The 22,017-nt window shown below is 42.8% G+C and overlaps 1 protein-coding gene across 3 annotated transcripts in view; it reads left to right on the forward strand.

The window, feature by feature from the left end:
- CHD6 (chromodomain helicase DNA binding protein 6) overlaps window positions 1-22,017 on the forward strand; it is a 221,311-nt gene that overhangs the window by 90,389 nt on the left and 108,905 nt on the right. For all 3 annotated transcript variants that reach the window (XM_081255208.1, XM_081255206.1, XM_081255207.1), the window contains 2 exons: window positions 15,487-15,634; window positions 17,438-17,587. In XM_081255208.1, the coding sequence (XP_081111334.1) occupies window positions 15,487-15,634; window positions 17,438-17,587 (298 nt within the window). The remainder of the gene's footprint in view (window positions 1-15,486; window positions 15,635-17,437; window positions 17,588-22,017) is intronic.

Here is a 22,017-nt window from a genome sequence, read left to right on the forward strand (position 1 = left end):
CATAAAGGAAGTCCATTTTAAAGAGAGAAAGCATTTTAGGTGGCGTTTGCTGCTACTCAGAAATTATTTTATGGTTCGGTTCATTTTCAGAAGGACAGTTTTTGGGACCAGATGGATAATTTTCTAATCCAAGTTAAAACTGCCTTATAATATTCACTCCCTTCTGCCTGGCAGGGGATTTTACCTTTTGTTTATCATAGAGGCTTGGGTGGGATCCCAGGAATGTAGTTCACAGTGAATGGACATAAAATAACCTCACCAGAAGGTCAAAAGAAGTAGGTAAAATTAGGAGTCTGACTAACGAGCAACGTATGGGCCCTGTTCCGGGTGAACCTCGTGCGCACACACTGATGTCTGATGTGGGTGGAGTGGAGTTTCTTCTATCTTCTGCCAAAAACTTTCCAGATTATTTTGGAGAAGTTGAAGAGGTTCTTCAGTGTGGCAGCATGTGTGAAGAAGGAGATTCAGACGTGAGCTAGTGGAGTGACTTGCTTTGGTTATTACAGGAAACAAAGAAGAATCCTCAAGGATGGTGTTTTAGAATTAGGGCCGTTAGAGGAGGGTCTGACAGCTCTAATAAGGAGTTTAGTTTGTGTCTAGAGGCAGTAGAAAGTCATAGGTATCAGGGCTCACTTTAGCCACTGGTCTCTGGTGCTTACAATTTTATCAACTTCTTCTTTAAAGGAATTCGTATTTACTTTGTGTGGGCTATGAAACAAGGTGACGGGTATACAGACGTTGCCGTAGATTCCATTTGGGGGCAATGAGGAAGAGGCATTTCACAAACAAGGTTGGATGTCAAATGTGTGCATAGCATTATTAAGGGAAATGATTTTGATCTAGCTAGGTTGTATAAAATATAAGTGCGTTGGAGAAGTGCTTCTGAGTCTGCCAACTTAGAAGACAGCGGAACCTCTTGAGGTTTAGAAATCCAGGAGAAACACTCTGAGAAGATGCTAACAGATAGGGCTGGTTATCTCTTTGCGAATGTGGACAAGTTTCACGAGGCTTTCAACCTTCCTTGATTTGGGGGCCGTGTAAGGCTGACCTGTTAACATCATGGAATTCTTCCACGTAGCCCAGATAGGGTTCTGGACTGCTGAGCCTTTCTTGTCTTCTATATATTTATAAAATTGCTTTGGCTCCTTAAATTTATGGTCCCACTAGGCAGCAAAAGCAGTTCTAGTTCTGAAAGGACATTAGTTGATAAAAAATATGTTGGTAATTAAGTCTTATTTTTTGTGCTCTTTGATTTACTCTCTTGCATATTGGCTTAAGTACATGTTTTGATTTGAGCCTTTATTGAGTAGCCCCTGGATAACACTCCGTGGTTACAGATGATTCGCTGGATGCTTGGATTATTGGAGGAGCTTCACAGCTGATTTAAGGGCTTCTGGTCTTTTCCTGCTTCAGTCCATCTTGCCAGCTGCCACCTGGCTAATCTTTCTGAAGCCCTGCTGTTATCTTACTTATGTTTGTAGCTGGTGGTGGTGGTCAATCAAACCCCCTCTTCCCTCTCTCCTTTCCAGATCAGCTGGGAAATAGTCAACAGAGATGGAGATAGAGTTATCAGCTTTATTATTGATGGGCCAGATTGAAGAACTTGCACTGGCTTGTGGCCAGAATCGGGCTTCCTGTTACTCAGTTGAGTTTATCCACCAGAACTGCAGGCACGTCCCTGAAGCAGAGGGAGGACCCTGGGCCCTGGGTGCTTCATTCCTTTTCCCAAGTCTCACCAGTCCCATAGGTCCCCAGTCAGAGAAGGTCAGGGAAGTGAGAGGAATTCTAAGAGGGGCCGAAAATATGCGTCCGGTATTGTTCCCTCCTTGGGAGTAGGGAAGCCTGAAAACATGGAGGGCAGGGAGATGGGATTCCCTCCAACAATTATACCTGCTTAGATACTTCTGATTGTTCCTACTGCCCCCAGGACAAAATCCAGACTCCTTCTTTTTTCTGTTATCCACACCCTTTGGGGTCTGACCTCTCCGTGCCTCCTGGTCTCTGGCAGCAGACCTGGCCGGCTAGATGCATCTCCTTAGGCCTTAAATAAGGTACTTGGCTCCCCCTCCCCTGGATCGCTCTTCTCCAGCTTGATGCCCTTTGCCCTCCTCTCAGACTCCCAAGCCCTTCCCGTTCTTCAGCTCTGAGTGCACGTCCCACCCGGTTCCTCCACAGAGCTCCCACACCCTGTGCAAGCATGTCCCCTCTGAATTTCCACAGCCCTTGGGGCCTCACTTGTATCACAAAGCAAAGACTTTTAGACCTTGAAAAATAAAAGAGATCTAGTCCAGCCCTGCTGCATGCAGCCAGGGAAACAGACCCACAGAGAAGTGACTTGTTTGCAAGGGTGTGTCATAAACGCAGACCTCCTGATTCCCAGTCTTATACACTAACCTCTGCAATAGGCTGTCTCTCAGTCATAAACCAGTATTTTCTTGTATGTATGACCTGTCGTCTCAACAAAAGTGAAGTGCCTGAGGTCAGGACCACCGTGCTTTGTGTCTTTTATGTCCCTGGGGTTGATCAACAGAGAGGTTTGTTGGTTGTTGGACACATAGAAGGTGTGTGTGAGTGTGTGTGTGTGTGTGTATGTGTGTGTATGGTTTATATATTATTTTAAAATATTTTTTTAACTTTTTTTAACTTTTTTTATTTTTTGCTTTATAACAAATTTAATCAGTTATACATGTACATATGTTCCCATATCCCCTCCCTTTTGCGTCTCCCTCCCACCCTCCCTATCCCACCCCTCCAGGCGGTCACAAAGCACCGAGCTGATCTCCCTGTGCTATGCGGCTGCTTCCCACTAGCTATCTACCTTGCGTTTGGTAGTGTATATATGTCCATGCCGCTCTTTCACTTTGTCACAGCTTACCCTTCCCCCTCCCCATATCCTCAAGTCCATTCTCTAGTAGGTCTGTGTCTTTATTCCTGTCTTACCCCTATGTTCTTCATGACATTTTTTTTTCTTAAATTCCATATATATGTGTCAGCATACAGTATTTGTCTTTCTCTTTCTGACTTACTTCACTCTGTATGACAGACTCTAGGTCCATCCACCTCATTACAAATAGCTCAATTTCATTTCTTTTTATGGCTGAGTAATATTCCATTGTATATATCTGCCACATCTTCTTTACCCATTCATCCGATGATGGACACTTAGGTTGTTTCCATCTCCGGGCTATTGTAAATAGGGCTGCTATGAACATTTTGGTACATGTCTCTTTTTGAATTATGGTTTTCTCAGGGTATATGCCCAGTAGTGGGAGTGCTGGGTCATATGGTAGCTCTATTTGTAGTTTTTTAAGGAACCTCCATACCGTTCTCCATAGTGGCTGTACCAATTCACATTCCCACCAGCAGTGCAAGAGTGTTCCTTTTTTTCCACACCCTCTCCAGCATTTATTGTTTCTAGATTTTTTGATGATGGCCATTCTGACTGGTGTGAGATGATATCTCATTGTAGTTTTGATTTGCATTTCTCTAATGAGCAAAGATGTTGAGCATCCTTTCATGTGTTTGTTGGCAGTCTGTATATCTTCTGTGGAGAAATGTCTATTTAGGTCTTCTGCCCATTTTTGGATTGCGTTGTTTGTTTTTTTGTTATTGAGCTGCATGAGCTGCTTATAAATTTTGGAGATTAATCCTTTGTCAGTTGCTTCATTTACAAATATTTTCTCCCATTCTGAGGGTTGTCTTTTGGTCTTGTTTATGGTTTCCTTTGCTGTGCAAAAGCTTTTAAGTTTCATTTTATATATATAATTTGTTTTCTTAGAACAAATGGATAGAGCTCTTCTCCCTGAAAATGAGATTCATATAGGATCCCATTGTTAAATAACAGTAGGTGGTTATAATGAAATATTTTATTCTTATAAATTTTATAATTTTAGAAATGAAAACTTCAAGGTAACTTGTCCAGGGCATCAAGCTAATGAGCGGCACTGTCAGGATTTGGCTCCAGCCTCACCTGACTATAAAACCCACTTCTTTTTTTTTTTTTTTTTTTTTTGCCGTACGCGGGCCTCTCACTGTTGTGGCCTCTCCCGTTGCGGAGCACAGGCTCCGGACACGCAGGCTCAGCGGCCATGGCTCACGGGCCCAGCCGCTCCACGGCATGTGGGATCTTCCCGGACCGGGGCACAAACCCGTGTCCCCTGCATCGGCAGGCGGACTCCCAACCACTGCGCCACCAGGGAAGCCCAAAACCCACTTTTTTCTCCACCACTTTGCGCCTCTTTTCACTTTGCTAGGGAAGGTCAGGAATGGATAACAGTGGGACGATTCCAGTGTCAGAGAAATTGGTTTTTTATTTGTAGAAAACGGCCCCTCTTCTACAGGATTTTAGTTTGCACACTCCATAGGATCCTCTCAAGGACTAAGATGGCCCCAGCTTTTTCCTATACTGTTTCTCTTTGCATTTGAGGCAGCAAATAGATAATTGAACACAGTTCCCCTCCTAAACAGATGACAGAGTCTAGCAGATGTTCCTTTTCAGATATTAGTAGTGACGAATATCCACTTACTGCTTAGCGGATAAAAACACTCAAGTAGGAGAAGCCTTTAAAAAAAACAAAAACAAAACTACCCTCTCTTATGGGGATATATGTATATGTATAGCTGATTTACTTTGTTATAAAGCAGAAACTAACACACCATTGTAAAGCAGTTATACTCCAATAAAAATGTTAAAAAAAAAAAAAAACTACCCTCTCTGCCTTTCCCTCCAAACTATCTTGGAGTATGAGCCTAGCTCACTCCTTTATTATATAAAAAGCAAGAAGGCTCCTCCAGGAAGCCAAGTTAGGCTCTCTGTCATTTCCCTGACTCTGAAATTTAAAATTCACAAGTATAGTTTATTTGCTTTTACTCCTTTTTAATTATAGTACCTTTTCCTGAAGAGGATGGGGCCGCTGGCATAAGAAGATATACACTAATACACGTACACTTACAAACACATGCACAGACCTGTACATATGTGGACACCCACGGCCCGCATAGCTGCAGCGAGGGGCTCAGAGAGGAAGGCAGGCCTCAGGTTTGCGAGGTCAGGTAATGTTGATTAGGGCTTTGGGAAAATGCTTTGAGATTAGAAAAGCACTGGGCCAGTTCCTCAGGGAAGTCAAATTTTTACCAGTTGAGAACATTATGTGACGTAGTGGATACTGTCCTCGACAGTTTTTTACGTCAAATGCTTCTATGTGCCTGTGAATTGCATATTTCTTTTTTGAAATGGCCTTTAGTAAAAGTCAGCTTCACGGCATTAAAGCACGGCTTGGTGAGCAGGAAAGATGGGCCATTCCAGTGTGTGTGAGGGCATCAGGAGGTAGGTCAGTGGCCCTTTGGGTTGCCCTCTCAAACCGGGAGCCAGGCGCTCTGACTGAGCTGGAGGTTGCCTTTGTAAGCCAGGGTCTTGAGTGTTGGTGTCCATGTTGTTGGTTGAGGGCAGAGCATAAGTTTTGGAATTTCCACACGTCAGACTGGTTTATGTTCTCTCTCAAAGTCAAGAAGTGAATCAGTGTGCTGGCCCAAGTGGAGGGCTATCTAACATCTGCTAGGAATGAAAAAACCAAAACGATGAAAAGAAATGAATGGTCTCATTAGCCCCAACTTCTGTGCCTCAGCTTTTTACCCCCATCTGTTTGGGTTTGTTAACCCAGAGCAGATCTTCCTCCCAAATTCGGTGGGTTTGATAACATCCTGGTAGGAAGGTTTTACGTTTTCTGATTTTTTTCTTTGAGGGTTGCTTCTAGAAAGGTAAGCCCCAAACCTGATTATATCAGTTTGAGCAGCGAGTCAGCTGATAACTGTGTTGCAGGAGGGGTAATAAAATTCAACCAGTTGAGCTCTCCCTCACTGTTCGAAGGTCAATCACCTGTCTTTGTTCAGCATGCAGATCTTTATGGAGGCTCAAGAGTGTCCGTTGACAAGATTCTTTCTGTTGGGAGACTTTTTATATTCTGATCATTTATTAGAAGAAAGAAGACAAATATAAAGACATGAATGAGTTCTGAGTAGAGACCCTCTGCTTGGAACCCACTGGGCTTTCTGTTAAGTAGGGAAGAAATCTAAATGATAATGTCAGAGACCCACCTCTAAAGCTTTGGACTAAGTCACCATTCCTGTTTTTCTAAGAGCTCCTGGAGTGCTTACTCTGTAATTCCCAGGGCTTTCTGAATTAGGGTCTGGTGAATAGTAGACCTTTACTCAGTCTGTAAGGAAACAGTTACTTAAACAAAAATGCTTGACGAATACCTTCTCACTTATTTATCTAGTATGTATTTATTGCCTCCTGTGTGCCTTGTTTTGTTTATAAATACTTTTATTGGGAATGGGATAGTGGAGGAAGGAAGGCATCACAGGGGTGATACCAAGGCTCATCTGTGAGCCTTGTCATTGGGGAACTTTCTCAAGTTAGAGAAACAGCCTTGCAAGTGTTCCAAAAACAGGCAAAAATACAAACAAATGAAAGAACCTAGTATAAGTGTGTATAGAATTAGCTGAAAGGATTGAGAGGATTAAGAATATTTAGGGAGTTCCCTGGTGGCTTAGTGGTTAAGATTCTGGGCTTTCACTGCCGTGGCCTGGGTTCTATCCCTGATCAGGGAACTGAGCTCCCACAAGCCACCTGGTGTGGCCAAGAGAAAAAAAAAACAAAAAATAGAGTCTTCCAGTTCTGGTCTAGGGAGTTCCTTAAAAGAGGTGAGTATTGAGCTAGTTATTAAAGGAATTAATAGATGAGAAAAGACTTAAAGCAAAATGGTATTTAAATAAATGTTCTTTGCAGGATTTCTAGTTTTAAAACGGTAGGCTGAGCATACGTTTATTTTCCCTTCTTCGTCAGATCTTTAATGAAGTGACAGGAAGAACAGAAGGGAATAAATTCTTCGAAGATAAAAGATGTTATGAATTTCTGGATGAGGGAGGCCCATAGTATCATACTGATGGGTGAATACTGTGGAGGGAGTCCCAGCTCAGAGCACATGCAGGAGGTATGTCTGTAGCAGAGGTAGAAGTGCTTCCTCCTCACAATGGCCCTGGCAGCCCTGGAGAAGGGCCAAAACTGGAGGTGGCTGATCAAGGGACTATCGGCAGAGTAGCTGCATGATTTGTCAGCTCCAGGCTGAAGTCAGACAGTTACTCTAAAGATATTGAGCAGTTTTCTCTGGAAGAGGGTCGAGGCTCCAAGTGGAGACTGACATCCACAACAAGGGGGCACAGGAGCCCAGGCTTCTCTGCCTTTCCCTGCCCGTACCCCTAAAAGGGAGAGAAAGGGGCAGCCACCTGTGCATGCAGAGTCCCAGGCCAGGCCTCCCATTCAGGGCTGAGGCTTGTTGGAGAAAGTGACTTACTCAGCAGCAGAGAGCTTCATCAGCCACCTGCATTATCAACCTCGTTCATTTTAAATAGGAATAGTCCACCAAAGATCCCGAGACCATAGAGGAAAAGCAGCAAAGAAGCAGGAAAAAGAGGAATGACCAGGACAACTGTCCTCAGAAGAAACAATTCAAGGAAAAGGACTTGTAAAGATTTTAAGTTAGTATCCTCAGATTCAAGATGATGTCTTGTCTGCAAACAGGAATGGGTTATCACGAAAAAGGAACAGAAAACAAGGAAGAACTAATACAAATTTAAAACACGGTAGCCTAAACTAAAAGAATTCATCAAAAAACTTGAGTAGAGTAATAGGGGAGATAATATGAGGTCTAAATTCATCAACTTTTGGATCAGGATGTGAGTAGCTATTGCTTAGTGTTGATAAATAAAGAACTAGAGGCATGAACATATTTGGAGTTAGAGAGGTATCAGGCAAAAGCAAATCTCCCTGGAAAGTGGGATTTGGTGATTGTATGTTTCATTTGAAGCCCCTCTACATTAAAAGAAAATTATTTTCATTTGCTTTTAATCACTTTTAATAAGATTATCTGTTAAAACTCTGCTTTTTTCATTTTATAAGTATGTAATGTTTTGTTTCATTTTTTACTATGATAATGTCACAAACTTGTATAATCTTTGTTTTGATGGTGCTAATGATATGATTAAAGAGATTGAGGACAAGGAGATACAGTTCACATTTTGTCTACAGGTGACTATATCTGCACCCAAACCATTTGTTTTGGGTATGTGTTTTTCTTTTAACCAATATCTATTTTTTAAAATATTTGTTTATTTATTTTGGCTGTGCCGGGTCTTAGTTGCAGCACACGGGATCTTCGTTGCAGCACGCGGGATCTTTTAGTGGCAGCATGTGGACTTCTTAGTTGCGGCATGCAGCCTTCGTAGTTGCAGCACACAAACTCTTAGCTGTGGCACATGTGCAGGATCTAGTTCCCCGACCAGGGATCCAATCAGGGCCCTCTGCGTTGGGAGCGCGGCATCTTACCCACTGGACCACCAAGGAAGTCTCTTAACCAATATCTTAAAAAACCTGTACTCAACTCAGCTCTCTCTATATAGGCCGAACGTATATGGGCATTAAGTAAAAGTTGGATTAAGTGTGCAAATGAGCTCTCTGGGGTAATGTCCACGTTTTCAGTGCTGTACTTCTGGGAAGAGGATCAGAGCCCCGCGACAAGGCCTGGGTCGGGAGCTTTTCTGGAGAGTTGTTCCTCGAGTTGGGCAGTGGATCCCGGGCTGTACTCCCCAGGTGCGTGCACATCTGTGGAGGCAGTAATTGGCATTCTGAGCTGTTTTCAGTCATCCTGAATTTGGGGGTAAAGGCAACTCACTGTGGCAGTAACTGATTGTTTCCTGCTAAGACTTCGATGGACATTTTGTAAGATTTAATTTTAAAATGGGAAGGTGAGTCATTTTGAAATAATGCACTTGGTTTGGTAGATTAAAATTTTTCAATAGCTAGAATCCATGGGGGCAAAGTAATAAAAGACTCATTGCAGTGAGTCTCGTACAGTGTTGTGACACATACCCAGACTTTCCTACTCATACTCAGATCCAGCACTCCGTTTCTCTCAGTTCTAGCAAAGAAAGCTGGAGGTGGGGAACTGGAGATAGAGCTAGGAGGAAAGTTGAAGAAGTCTGTCTGTCTAGTGATTTAATAGTACAGTTCTGTATATGGAAGGCAAAAAAGGTATTTATTTTCCTAATGCAACTGCAGAAAGTAAAGATGTATAAAATCTTGGCTAATGAAGTTGTGTAGAAGACAGGGTGAGAGGGCTTTGGGGCCGAGGCCTACTAATAAACTGTTAATTGGTTATTCCCGACAGTTGTCCTGAATGAATGGTATAGTTTATATGTTGGAAATTTCTTGTATATCATGAATACTTGATAGATGCTTCTTTAAAGCGGATATATGGATATATGTTTTATTATAAAATCAATTTGGGTTTTGTTACTGAAAGAGGGACTTTGAGCCTCTAAAATCTTGTCTGCCATTTTTTTCTGTCTTCTAAGTTAGTTTGTTCTAACTCTGAAAGCTGGAAAAACGAGGATTATAAAAATTACACTGCTTCGATCCAGCCTCAAGTGCCATTAAATGGTGAGATTATTCGGCCTTTGTATTATTTAGAACTCTCTTGGTTACAAGTGACATAAACCCAACTTGAATTAAGTTAAAGAAAAAATAATAACAAGTGAGTTCAGTGGTTTTAAGGAATCAGAACCAGGGGCTATACCACTGAGGATTCCACAGAGATCTTTGTCTCCCGCCTTTCTGCATCTCTTTGAGTGTCAGCTCCATCCTTGACAATTGCTTTCCTTCTCAAGGTTGAACTGTGCCTGCCTGTAACTGTGGGCTCATAGCTTAACAGCCTTGTAACCTAGGAGGAAAGAGATTTCATTTTCCTGCCCACTCCTACCAAAAATTAATCTTTTTTTTTTTTTTTTAAAGGAAGGAGTCCCAGGTTCACCTCTCTGGGTCATGTGTCCATCACGGTGGTAAAAGAACTAGGATACCATAGCCCATCCTGACCTTCTGTCCACCATCGTGGTTTGGGGGGATCAGTACTGATTATTAGCAAAAAGATGCTGAACAAACAGTATCCACCTCAGCCGTGGAATAGATATATATCAGAATAATTTATATTTATATATATTTATATGTTTTTTTCCTCCACCATTTGAGAGTGAGTTGCAAATATCATGCCTTTTTATCCCTAAATACAACTAGGAGTAAGACCATTTTCTTATGTGTAACCATTTGTCTAGTTACTGCTGTTGTTTATGTACAACTAATATGCAATCTGTGGAAAGACACTGTAAGATCATGCAAATATCCTGTTCTTCTTCAAATTGTTCTCCCCCCAGATGTAGCATTCCTCGATGATTCTGGACTGTACATACCTTTACGACAGTGGTTACAAAATGATTTTCCAACTCCACCCATTCCTCTCCATTTACTGTTTGTATTCTGTAAGCAAGAGCTTTCCTTTCTCCCTCATTTATTCATTATTCATCTGTCTATTTGTCATTGGAATGGATTCCTATTGTTTTCAGTGGCTTATAATTCATTACTGACCTTGATTACTTTGGTGCTCAAATGGCCCCAGTTGTAACCGTGAGCTCTTTAAGCTGACTCCTGTGCCTTTTTGACGTGCTGCCTTAATTTTGTTGAGCACTCCCTTTACTCTCTGACAAAACAAGATGTTTCAGGCTGATCTTATAACTTCCCTGTCTTGGAATCAGCCATTTTTGTGAGGAACTTTGGTATCAGAAACCAAAATCTGAGTGCTATGTGTGCACATTGCTTTTGGAGTATCTTTGCTTTTCAGCTCTTGCAGTTGTCAAAGCTAGGGAAAAAATACACAAGACATACACATGTACGTATACGTACATGCACATATGTACACACCTGCGTGCACACAATATATTCATAATGCATATGTACCCATTTATATGCATGTGTTCATAGAGATACTTATTTTAGAAAACATGTGATTACACTGAGGCCTCCAGTTTAGATTCATCCCACAATATCTTCCTTGCCTTACACCATTTCATATTTATGTCTTCCCACTTCTTGGGTGAGAACCACAGCTCCTAACACCAACACATTTACTCACTTGTTTAATCCTATACCACAACTAAAATGGTTTCAGAATTGCTTCACCTATACACCTACCAAAGAGAGTTCAGGATATGTTTGCTGTTCTCCCTACTTCTCCCAAAAGCTGGAAGTATATAGTCAGATATTGTGTTTATAAATTAATGAGATTTTTTTTCCATCTGTTCAGTGTGGTTATGTTATTCATTTGAAATACTTAGATTCATTTATTTCAGCTTGTTTTCATCTTTCATCTTTAAATTTTTTGATATGTAACATGCTTCCAAAAGTCAGATTTTATATAAAAAGATAGAGAAATGTCGCTCCTTCCACCCCATTCCCTCCACTTATCCCTTGTGGATAATCATTGTTTTTTGGTTTATCCTCTTTGTGTTTCTTTCTGTAAAGTAAGTAGATATATGCAAGTTTTCTTACTTCCTCTTTATTCTTTCACAAAAAGTAGCATATTACTATACTCTTTTGCACGTTGCTTTTTTCACTTAACAATGTATCTTAGAAATCATTCCATATTAGTTTACAGAATTCTTAATTGTTTTTACAGCTACATAGTACTCCTTTGTATGTATCCTCACTTATTCAGCGCTAATGTTTGGACATTTAAGTCTTTTTTGTTATTTTGAAATTACCAGATAATGCTGAATAACCACGTGCATATATATTTTCATATTGTTGGAGGTGTATCTGTAGAGTATATTCCTATAAATGGAATTGTTGGATCAAAGGGTGCTCACATACATACATACATACATACATAGTTTTGTTACATATTATTTGACCACTATTTTTGAAGAACGTAGAACTTAGAGGAGCAAACAAAACATTCATGGACCAAATGCATCTGTATGTATAGCAATGTGGAGGTTAAAATGTCTTCATTTGATAAAACTCAAGTATAACGTTTTCAAAGCTCATTCCAAAGACGGGAAAAACACATTTCACCTAGTCTTCCTGGAGGATGAATTCAGGTGATACTTTCTTGATGTCCTATTTGAAAATCCCATTTATAAGCTTATAAGAAATCTTTTCTTCCTGATATTTGTCTTTATCAGAAGAGCTCCAGGAAGAATTTTTGGAACTCAAAATCGATTCTGTTGTTAAAGGTAACCTCCAGGAAATCACTTTGAAGATTTCCCAGGTAGAGTATCTTCTTGTTTACCCCCAGATAGGTAAGCAGGTGTCTCCAGACATTTTCCAGTTTTACTGACATATATTTAAGAAGTTTCCCTCCGCTCCACCCCACCCTCAGCTTCTGGCTAGGAAATCTCGTGGTGCCCCAAGCTGGACTTTGGAGGTGCCTGACTACAGTTCCTCCTTACTTTCATCATTTAATTTGTTCCTGAAAGCATGGAAGGCATATATATACAAGCCTTGTTGTAAGGTTTAATATTTTGAGGAGGTTCTGTGACTTCCCCGGTGGTCCAATGGTAAAGAATCTGCCTTCCAGTGCAGGGGATGTGGGTTTGATCCCTGGTCAGGGAACTAAGATCCCACACGCCGTGGGGCAACTAAGCCCACGTGCTACAACTACTGAGCCTGCGCACCATAAACTACAGAGCCCACGCACTCTGGAGCCCGCGTGCCACAAGTAGAGAAGAGAAAACCCGCAGGCCACAACTAGAGCGGAGCCTGGGCACCGCAACAAAAGATCCCGCATGCCATAACCAAGACCCAACACAGCCAAAAAATAAAAATAAAAATAAATAAATAAATTCCTTTAAAAAGAATATTTTGAGGAGGTTCTATTCCTTAATTGTGTCTTGAGCTTGGTTTAGTTTTCAGTGGGATATTTCACAATGAAGCATGTTTCTAGCCCATATATATACAAATATTTAAAATGAAGATTAAACATATACAGACAAAGTTTTCCAATATGAAGTTATATTTAATAGATAGATAAAATTGATTTCAGATGTTGGGAGAAGGATTTAGGATTTTACAGAAGATTAAATGGGGTTCTGAGCACGTGATCATTATGGTGACTTTCGGTATATTAGCTGTCTTTAAATGTGTGTCCAAAAAATTACGCACAAACCTTCTTTGTTAGGAGAACCAACTATGGATTTATGAATTTTTCTGTATATTTGGGTCATTGGAATGTTTTGTTGACAATTCTTTTGGTCATAATTTTGAGATTCAAATAAAATTAAAGGAGATTTGAAGTTTTTGCATTTATTGAAAGGGAGCCTGGGGTTAAAAAAAAAAAAAAAAAAAAAAAAGGAGCCAGGAAACATGATATGGTATAAACAGTGACAGGCTGTGAGTCACATGAGCTGAGCGCAGGCCTCTGCTCGGCTGCTAACTTTGGGGCCTTTGTTGCTTTTAAACCTGTTTCTTTATGTGGAATATGAAGCTCATCTGCCCTGGCTCCCTCATGGAACCGTGGTTGTAACAGTTCAATGAGACAGAAGCACATAAGGGCTTTGTAGAGTGTAAATTGCTATGTAATTTTCTTAGTGAGAAGCCATGTAACATGAGATAAAAATTCCTGTGAAAATTTGGCATCTTTTTAAACTGTTTCACCTGAGTCTCCTGTCCTGAAACTGATAAGAAGTACTCTTTTCCCTGGCTTGAGAGCACAGGTCTCTTGTTAAAATGTACAGTTCTCTAAAATGGCAGGATCCCTTGAGTTTCATTTCCTCAAAAAAATTTTCATAAAGAACTTTGCTGATAGGGAAGCCAGTCTTCAGCCTAGGGAATCGAGGGTGGGCTGGGTCTGCACTCATGTATGGGTGCTCGCCATTGTCGCTAGGTGCTATCCCGCTACGGGTTCATCCCATTGGATCTCCCTTCTCTGAACAAGGCCGGTGGTGTCCCTGTCTTCCCCCACACTTTCCAGTAACTCACCTGATGGGAAATACCAGTAATCGTGGCTCTTCCTCCTTCTCCACATTCTGCCAAGACTTACTGGTACTACTACTGCTGGATCTTTCAAATCCTTTTCACTGATGAGTTTTCATTGAGCACATCTCGCCTAGGTCTTCATTCCCTCTTGCCCGGGCTTGCCATCATGCGCTTTTCACACAGGGTGAGTCTCAGCTCTCTTTCCTCGTGTTCTCCTGGTTTCTTTCCAGCTCCATCACTTAGGGCTTCTGTTCACCTGCCCTGTCATCCAGCCACAGAGGCTATCTTCTACTAAACGTGCCTTTAACACTCTTCCATTCCCCAAGAATGCCATGGTGGTTACGAGCGTGCCTGGTGTAAATACTTTCTCTACCATTTACTAGCCATGTGACCCTGGAAATCTTAACTCACTGTGCCTCTTGATAAAATTAAGATGATAATACTATCTGCCTTATAAGGTTGTTGTGAAGAGTAAAGGAGATAATCCGTGTAAAGGATTAGAGAACGGGCGCCTGCATGTAGTAGGTGTTATATACAAATTAGCTGTAATTGTTATTATTCCTGTTTTTCTGTCTATCAGAATTCTGTGTATATCTGTGCTCAAATGTGTTTTCCCAAATCTCCCCGATGACACGTCATCGTATCTATCCATTGATGAATCCATCTATCTATCCAGTAAATATTGAATACTTAGTATGTTTTAGGTATAAGACTACTCTCTGTGAGGAATACAAAACTTAATCAAGTGCATACTCTCTGTCCTCTGGGAGCTTAGAGTCTGATAGGACAGCTCAGAGAAGTGTAAAGTATTCATCCATTCAGCAAATGTTGATCGAGCCACTGCAGAGGATCCCAGGTCCTCTATGGTTCTGAGCCTGGTGTCACATGTAATGACTAACTTTGGTGAAAGATTAAAGTTTGAATACCTTATGCAAAGCACAGTTGAGGCGCTTGGGAGTGTAGAAGAGAGATTTTATCAGCCAGCAGGGCCCAAAAAGGCTTATTAGAGATGTTGCCGTCTTAGTAGGGCCTTTCAGGGTGGGTGGACTTTGCCCATTTCCACCTCTCTCAGGAAGCATCCATCTGCTGCACTGGGCTGTAGTGCTAGCTGGTCTGTAGGAATTCTGTCATTACAACCTCCTCAGGGGCTGGGCAGTGTTGTCTTCAGTTTTGAGCTCCTAGTACTCACTCCAAGTTTGTACGCATAGGACCATTCTCAATAGAGGGTGTTGAAAGATTAGGGAGATGTCTCTTCGCATGTAACTTAGAGATTGGACCTGGATGATTCTCAATATCTGTGAAGCAATTAAACTTCCTAGAGAAGACATTTATGTGAAAGTGAAAGAGGTTTTTTGGAGATGTTCATATTATTTTATTTCTTATCACATTAATCATATCTATAGTAGTCATGATAGGGGGTATAAAAAAAGTGAATTTTGCATCAACCTGTGTAGATATTTCTTCCCACATTTCTGCAAATTTCTGGGAAGAAACTCTTGTAGATTTTCCATTAAAGCCTATCCTGGCCCAGGAATTCCAGGATGTGCTATCATAACTGTAATCACATGAGAAATCTTAGTTTTAAAAACTGCCCAACAGTTTTAATTCTGAATTTCTCCTTGTAGCAAGGAGCAAGGACCAACCCCAGTGGAGAAAAAGAAGAAAGGAAAAAGGAAAAGTGAAACCACAGTGGAGAGTTTAGAGCTGGATCAGGGCCTGCCGAACCCATCCCTGCGGAGTCCTGAGGAGTCCACTGAGTCTGCAGACAGCCAGGTACAGCTGTGCCCGGAAGCCCTGGTGGGCGTTACGGCTGCCGGGCCGGGTCTTGCTGACACTGATCCTGTTGCTCCTCTCTCCCTATCTCCAGCCTGCATCTCTCACACACATACTTGGGCTGGGCTTTCAGTGTTTTAGTGGGTGACCACAGGCTTTTCTTTAGCATCCTGGTCCTTATACTAATAATCTCCCAGCTTTTTAGTGGTGTTTGCTTCCTTCTTGCAAAGTAGCATGATACTAGGCCGCAGTAAGCGTGAATGTGGAAAGTGGAATTGTGATCCAAACTAGGTAAGGTTCAGAGGGCCTGTTTTGCTGTGTAGGTAATACATTTAGGGCTCAGCGTGCTTGGCCAGTCTACACAAGGACACTTTCATAATCCCAGATGCTGGAAAAGTCAGGGATGGATTCATTTTGCCAAGATGGTAAGGAAACATGGAAACAAGGAGTTGCCCACCTAAGTGAGATTTCTGAAAACATGCCAAAGTGTGCCCAGGTCATTGGTAGGAATTTTCTGTCTGAGTTGAGGCTGCCTCTCTTGGACGTGAGTTCTGATATTTGAGAGTGCTGTTTGCTCTGACATCCACAGCAGTTTATCTGGGCTGTGCTACTGCATGGGGGCCATTTAGGGTAAGACCAGCTTACTGCTCCTTAAGAATCATCTGGACCCTCATAGATTCCTAGGTGATCTTCGTTGTAGGAAGGTGTCAGCTCCTAAGGTCGTGGTGGTAAATAAGTAGTAGTGTCTGGAGTGTCAGATCAGAGACCCCCTTTCACTACCTGTAAACTTGGGTTAGTGGCTCTTAAGTGTCCTGACGGGCAGAGCAGCAAGTACATCAGGTTGATGGGAGTCGGCAGGGGGTTCAGTGTTTCTAGGATGGTGATTTGTACGTGGGATTGCGGGGAGAGCTTTTTATGTGGGATCCCTCATGTAAAATTAAATGTCATAGAGGTGACACAGGGAAGAAATGATGGGAACACAGAGAGAGCCCCAGGAGGTATCTTTTAGATGATAAGGGGGGGTGAGGTTTGGCTTTTCGTTTTGTTTTGTAAGGTTTAAGTATCTTAAGAGTAAGCTAGCTGGTGAATGGTTCCCAGAGGTGTTCCTACTGCTTGGGTATGATGTGTTTGTAGAGATGAACCATGTGTTTTTCTGTTTGAGGAAAGCCACTGGGCTGCTTTGTTGTAGAATGTTATCTCTCTAAAAGGTCACAAGCTACTTAATTACAGATGAGTCCTTTCATGGTGAGTCACGAATCTTATTTTGTCACACTTAAGATGTCTGCTTGCATTTCAAAGGGTGTTAGGAGATTCTCAGAATCAGTCCTAACAAAATTGGTATTATTTAGTTGTTTAGAAGTACATGGTAAGTATGGTGAATTTGGCCAAAAAAAAAAAAAATCAAAACCAAAAAAAACTATTAAATCATTGTCATAAACCCTGAGCTTCCAGCTATGCTGGAAGGGACCTCAAAGATGATGAAGTTACTTCCCGTCCCTGTTTTACTGGAATAGAAACCGATTCCAGAAAGCGGGGTGGGGGAAGCAATGATGCATAAAACACGGTTCCTTGGATTCTGAGGCTACACGTCCTTCTCACTGGATCCTGGTGGTTTGGCTCCCTCCCTCACCTGGGTCGCATTTTGAGTGAATTCAGTTCTGAAAAGAGTTATGTTTAGGGAAGATTCTTTTTGCAAAGTTAGAGAGGTCTCCTTCGTGTGTGAGTGTAGGTGAGCGTGTCCTTGTGCAAGCTTTTCCCTCTGACTCACAGATAGTCTCTCTGGCGGGTGTGTTTGTCCTGTAGAAACGACGCTCAGGACGGCAAGTGAAGCGCAGAAAATACAACGAGGACCTGGACTTCAAAGTGGTGGATGATGATGGGGAAACCATCGCTGTCCTTGGAGCCGGCCGGACATCTGCCCTCTCAGCTTCTACACTGGCTTGGCAGGCGGAGGTACGGCTTTAGGATTGGGCTGCTGGCCTCGGCTGGACAGTCATTTTGACTACTTGATGGAGCTGTACTGTGGCTCTTTTTTTAAGCGTAAGTTAGATCACCTTAACTGCTGGTTCTATCCTTCAGGTGGCTTTCTGTTGCACTTAGAATAAAGTTTAGACTTCTGACTGTGCCTAGCAGGCCCCTCTGTCATCACACTCTCCCTAATTCACCAAATTCATTTTTCAGATACGTGACTTTTCGCCATCTCTCTCATTACTCTCCAGCTAAAAGACTTGCCTCTTTTAATGCCATGAATTAACAGTTCTTTCCCACCTACTGGCCTTTGCCTGTATGGTCCCTTTTGCCTGGAATGCTCTTTACCATATGCTTTACGTGACTCTTTCATTTAAAGTAGATCCCTGCCCCTCATCCTAATGTTTATTTCACTCCTGTTTGTTTCTTTCATAGCTCTTATTACAGCTTATAATTATGTTCTGATTTCTGATTTCATTTTATTTCTTTGTCTCTCCATTAGAATGTAAAAGTCTGATACATAGTCAATAGCTGTTCCATGAATGGAATCACATGAACTAGTCATTACAGTTGGGAGTTGGATTACAAATGTGTATTGAGAGTCCACTGCAGGGCCAGGTCCTAGGATACAAGGATGAGTATCAAGGCATGGTCCCTGCCTCCAAGGAGTTTTATCTGGGAGAAGAGGCATATGGCTGTGCTGATACTGTGATAAGTGCAGTCTTAGAAGTCTGTGCTGGATACAGTGGCTACACAGAAGGAAAAGTGGACAGGAGAGGGAGGTCAGGGTTTTAGGGGAGGCGTTTCTGACGTGGACCACAGCCTCCCAGCCTGATGGTCCTGGAGGATGTGGTATGGCAGCTTGATGAGCTCGGCCAGGTGGTGGGGTCTGATTTGAGGAGGGGTGGGAGACGAGCCTGGAGTGGTAGGAAGAGTCATGTTATGCAGGCTTCGGCTGTCAGCTAAAGTGTTTGGCCTTCATTCATACTGTGGATTGAATGAGGGGCAGGAGGCATCGATGGGTTAGAGCAGAGAAGCAGGATGCCCGTATATGCAGTTTAGGAATTTCCATTGGCAGCAGTATCAGGGAGGAAAAGGATAGCATTAGGACCTGGTACCCCCGATGCTAGAAAGGCAGAGGGTAAATGTGGAGAAGGAGGAGATCTGTGCCAAGGAGCTTACAGAGGAGGAATCAGAAGCAAGAGAAGAAACAGGCTGTGCGTGTAGGAGGCGCCTCGTTGCCGGCAGCACGTTCTGAGACACAGGCTGTCTTTTGTTACGGAGTCGCTGTTGCTGACTTGGCAGGATTCATGTTCTGCGTGTGCAGCAATAGCACAGATACCTGTCCTTCCTCCTGGACACTGTGTGGCTGGCTACTGGAGCTCATGATGCTTTATCTACGTAAACCACCTTGCCTCCAGAGTAATGCATTTTCACATAATACTACTTTTCAAGCACATAGTTAAGAACAGCCCTTGCAAGACTGCTGTGAAGCGATAGGATTACATTGTTTTACAGTGGGTTTCCCTTCCATGGAGATGTTATGGTTGGTTTGGTAGTTAAAGCCCTCTGAAGGATTTTTTTTTCTCCTAGTAGCCGTTTAGCCCAAGTCATGAACCACATTTCAGTGGTTGTTCTGTCTTCTCCTCTGGTGCCTGAGGGCAGCATTAGCTGATCAGACAGAAATAATTCAGGGAATTTATATATATCCTGACAAGGCACTTTCTGTCCTCTTAAGGGTACAGCAAAGAGAAAGTTTATGGTGGTGAAACATAAGCTGGAATCTGAATTTGCATTAATTACGCCTCAAAAATTGTGACTAAAGTTAAACAAGAAAGGGGCCTGATACGTGGTTTTGGCATTGATGTTTCGCAAGGCCGCCATGTGGCTCTGGCCTCCACGCCACAGGGCAGACTGGACAGCCTGCGTGGGGTCGAGTGGGTTGCACGGTCAGTGCTCTGTGGAGCCCTCCACTTGCACCTGTTTTACACAGTGGGCTTCCTGGGGGGGTGGTCTGAACAGAGATTTCCCAGGCCAACACAAAGCCCCGAAATCAGGGATCTCATCGAGGATTCCAAGCAATCCTCAAAGTGTCCAGTGGCACAGAAAATCAGTGGAAGAAGATGAGGCTTTTCCTTCATCCTTCTCCCAAGGCCCTTTGGAAGGGTGTCTGCCTGCTTTCTGGCTTTAGCTTGGGGCAGACAAGGGTGTGCAGTCAGCACCAAAAAGGCCCCACTGCTACCTCCTTGCTTTCTTTGTAGTGTCTTATCAGCATGCTCAGCCCACTTTTGTGGCTGCTGGCCCCTGTCCCAGCCCTAAATTGCAACCTCAGCAGTGCTCACCTAGTGGTGAGTTGCTAAAAACATCTTTACGCATGATTCAGTCTAACTCAGGACTGGCAGATTAGCACAGCCCTGCTTCGGAGTCTAGAGGCCCGTCCCCTGGCTGGGATATGGGATTAGGGGTGGAAGTATGTTTCCAGCCTGACGGTGACTCTTTGCTTTCTTATTCTTTGTCAAACTGATGTCGGTGCCTGGAACAGAGACAGACTTTCACAGTTATGGTACATTTAGTGCATAGATTTTTCCAAGGCTGTCTCATTTTTTGCCTCCTACAGTTTGTGTGGTTTGTATGATTTTGCCTTTGGGACAGAAGGGCTTGAATTTGAATGAGAGACATCCACTCCTGGTGTTCTCCTGTGCCGCCTCCTGCTGCTTTGCAGATGGTCCCCTCTGCTTTGTCTGGTCTTTTCCCGTGCCTGGCGGGCTGGGCGCAGTTGTTACTTCCCCCAGGAAGCTCCCTGCCCCCCCCTCCGCCCCTGAGCTGGGGATAAGTGCCCCTCCTCTGTCTAACTCTAATATGTTTAACTTCGTCACTGTCCTTTAAACACCTGCCAGTTTTTGTTTCCTTCATCTAAGCCATGAGCTATGTTAGGGTAGGGCTTATAATCTTTTTTTTTTTTAATTTTTTTTATGTATCTCTCTGGCATGAAAGAGCTTCAGTAAAGTCAAATTTACATTAACCCCCAGGAACTATTCAGATGAAAGTATGGCACTTTCCCTCTTCTGTTTTGTGGAGTATTTATAATATTCTGCCTGATGTCCCCCAGAGTCCTCCCACCACTTGTTCACAGCCTGTGACTGTTCTGATTCATCAGTGCCTCTGCCATTCTGTTCTGAATATCACTCCTGGTTGTTCCTGCCATTAGACTGTAAACTTTTACAAAACAAGCCTCACTTTTTAATTTATCACAATTTTCACCTAACATAGGTAGTACTTTATGTTGGGTAGTAACTAACATAAAGACTTGCATTCAGTTGGACTTCTCATGTATTTATTTAATATGCGAATAATGACTAAATATGCTTAAAACTTATTACAGAAACAGGTGTGATTCTTAACTCCTGGATTAGAAAGACAAGAGTGAAGTGTTTTCCTTTTTTCTCGGGCTCTTGTTTTCTCCAGTTCTTCATACTGGCATAGTTTCCCCACTGGTGTTCATCCACGTCTCACTCTGACACCGACAGCCGTGGGCAGGCCCCTTGGCAGAGCAGCTTCTGGCTGGCATGGCTCTAGCTCTGTACCAGCCCGCATGATTCAGTGCTTAGGCTCCTATGCACTCGGCTCGAGAGGATGGTTTTCATTCTTCCCATTTCTCCGCTGGCCACACCACCAGTTCCCCACCCCACGCCTTTCCTCAGATTGTCTCCTGTCTTTGTTTCCTCTTGGCTTCTGCTGCCACCCGTTGTGCTGAGGCCAGTGTTCAAATGACCACAGTTTGCACTTTTGTCGTTCCCTGCCCCAGGTCCCTGTCCTTCCCAATCCATTACTAGACTCATTCTCCCATAATACCAGGGAAGTATTTGGCCTTTTTCAGGGTCCCACTCAACAATCTAAGGTGGTTACCTCTTAACTCCTGTTTTAGATCAAAACTCCTGCCTGATTTTTTAAGGAATGTGGCTGCATACTATCTCTCTACCCTCATTTATCCCCACTCGTCATTCTGTGTAATGCTTTTCTCTACTAAGACTGGTTCATTAGTGTTCCAAGTCTGCATCCTGCTTCCCATATCCTGGTGCTTTCATCCTTTGGATGCATTTCGCGTTTCCTTCCTGTTTGCAATCCTCTTATGAGCCACCATTCTTTAGGGCCCAGCTGAAACAGTACTATTCTGTGAAATCCAAGCTGTTCTTGCTTTCTGCATTCTTGCTGCCGGACTTAGGGTTCACTGTCGCACCGATTAGAATTTACCACTGGTACGTTTCTAAGAAAAATACGTTTTATCTTGCTTTCACTGAGTGTAAGCCCCTGAGACTGGGCACCTTGTTGGATGCTACTTTGGACCTTCCATGGCACTTGGTAAATGCTTGTGTTTTGGAGTTGCTTCTTCTTGCTAGAGCCTTTCCTTACAGCTC

Source organism: Mesoplodon bidens (assembly GCF_964165515.1).
Source record: "Mesoplodon bidens genome assembly, chromosome: 15".
NCBI lineage: Eukaryota > Metazoa > Chordata > Mammalia > Artiodactyla > Ziphiidae > Mesoplodon > Mesoplodon bidens.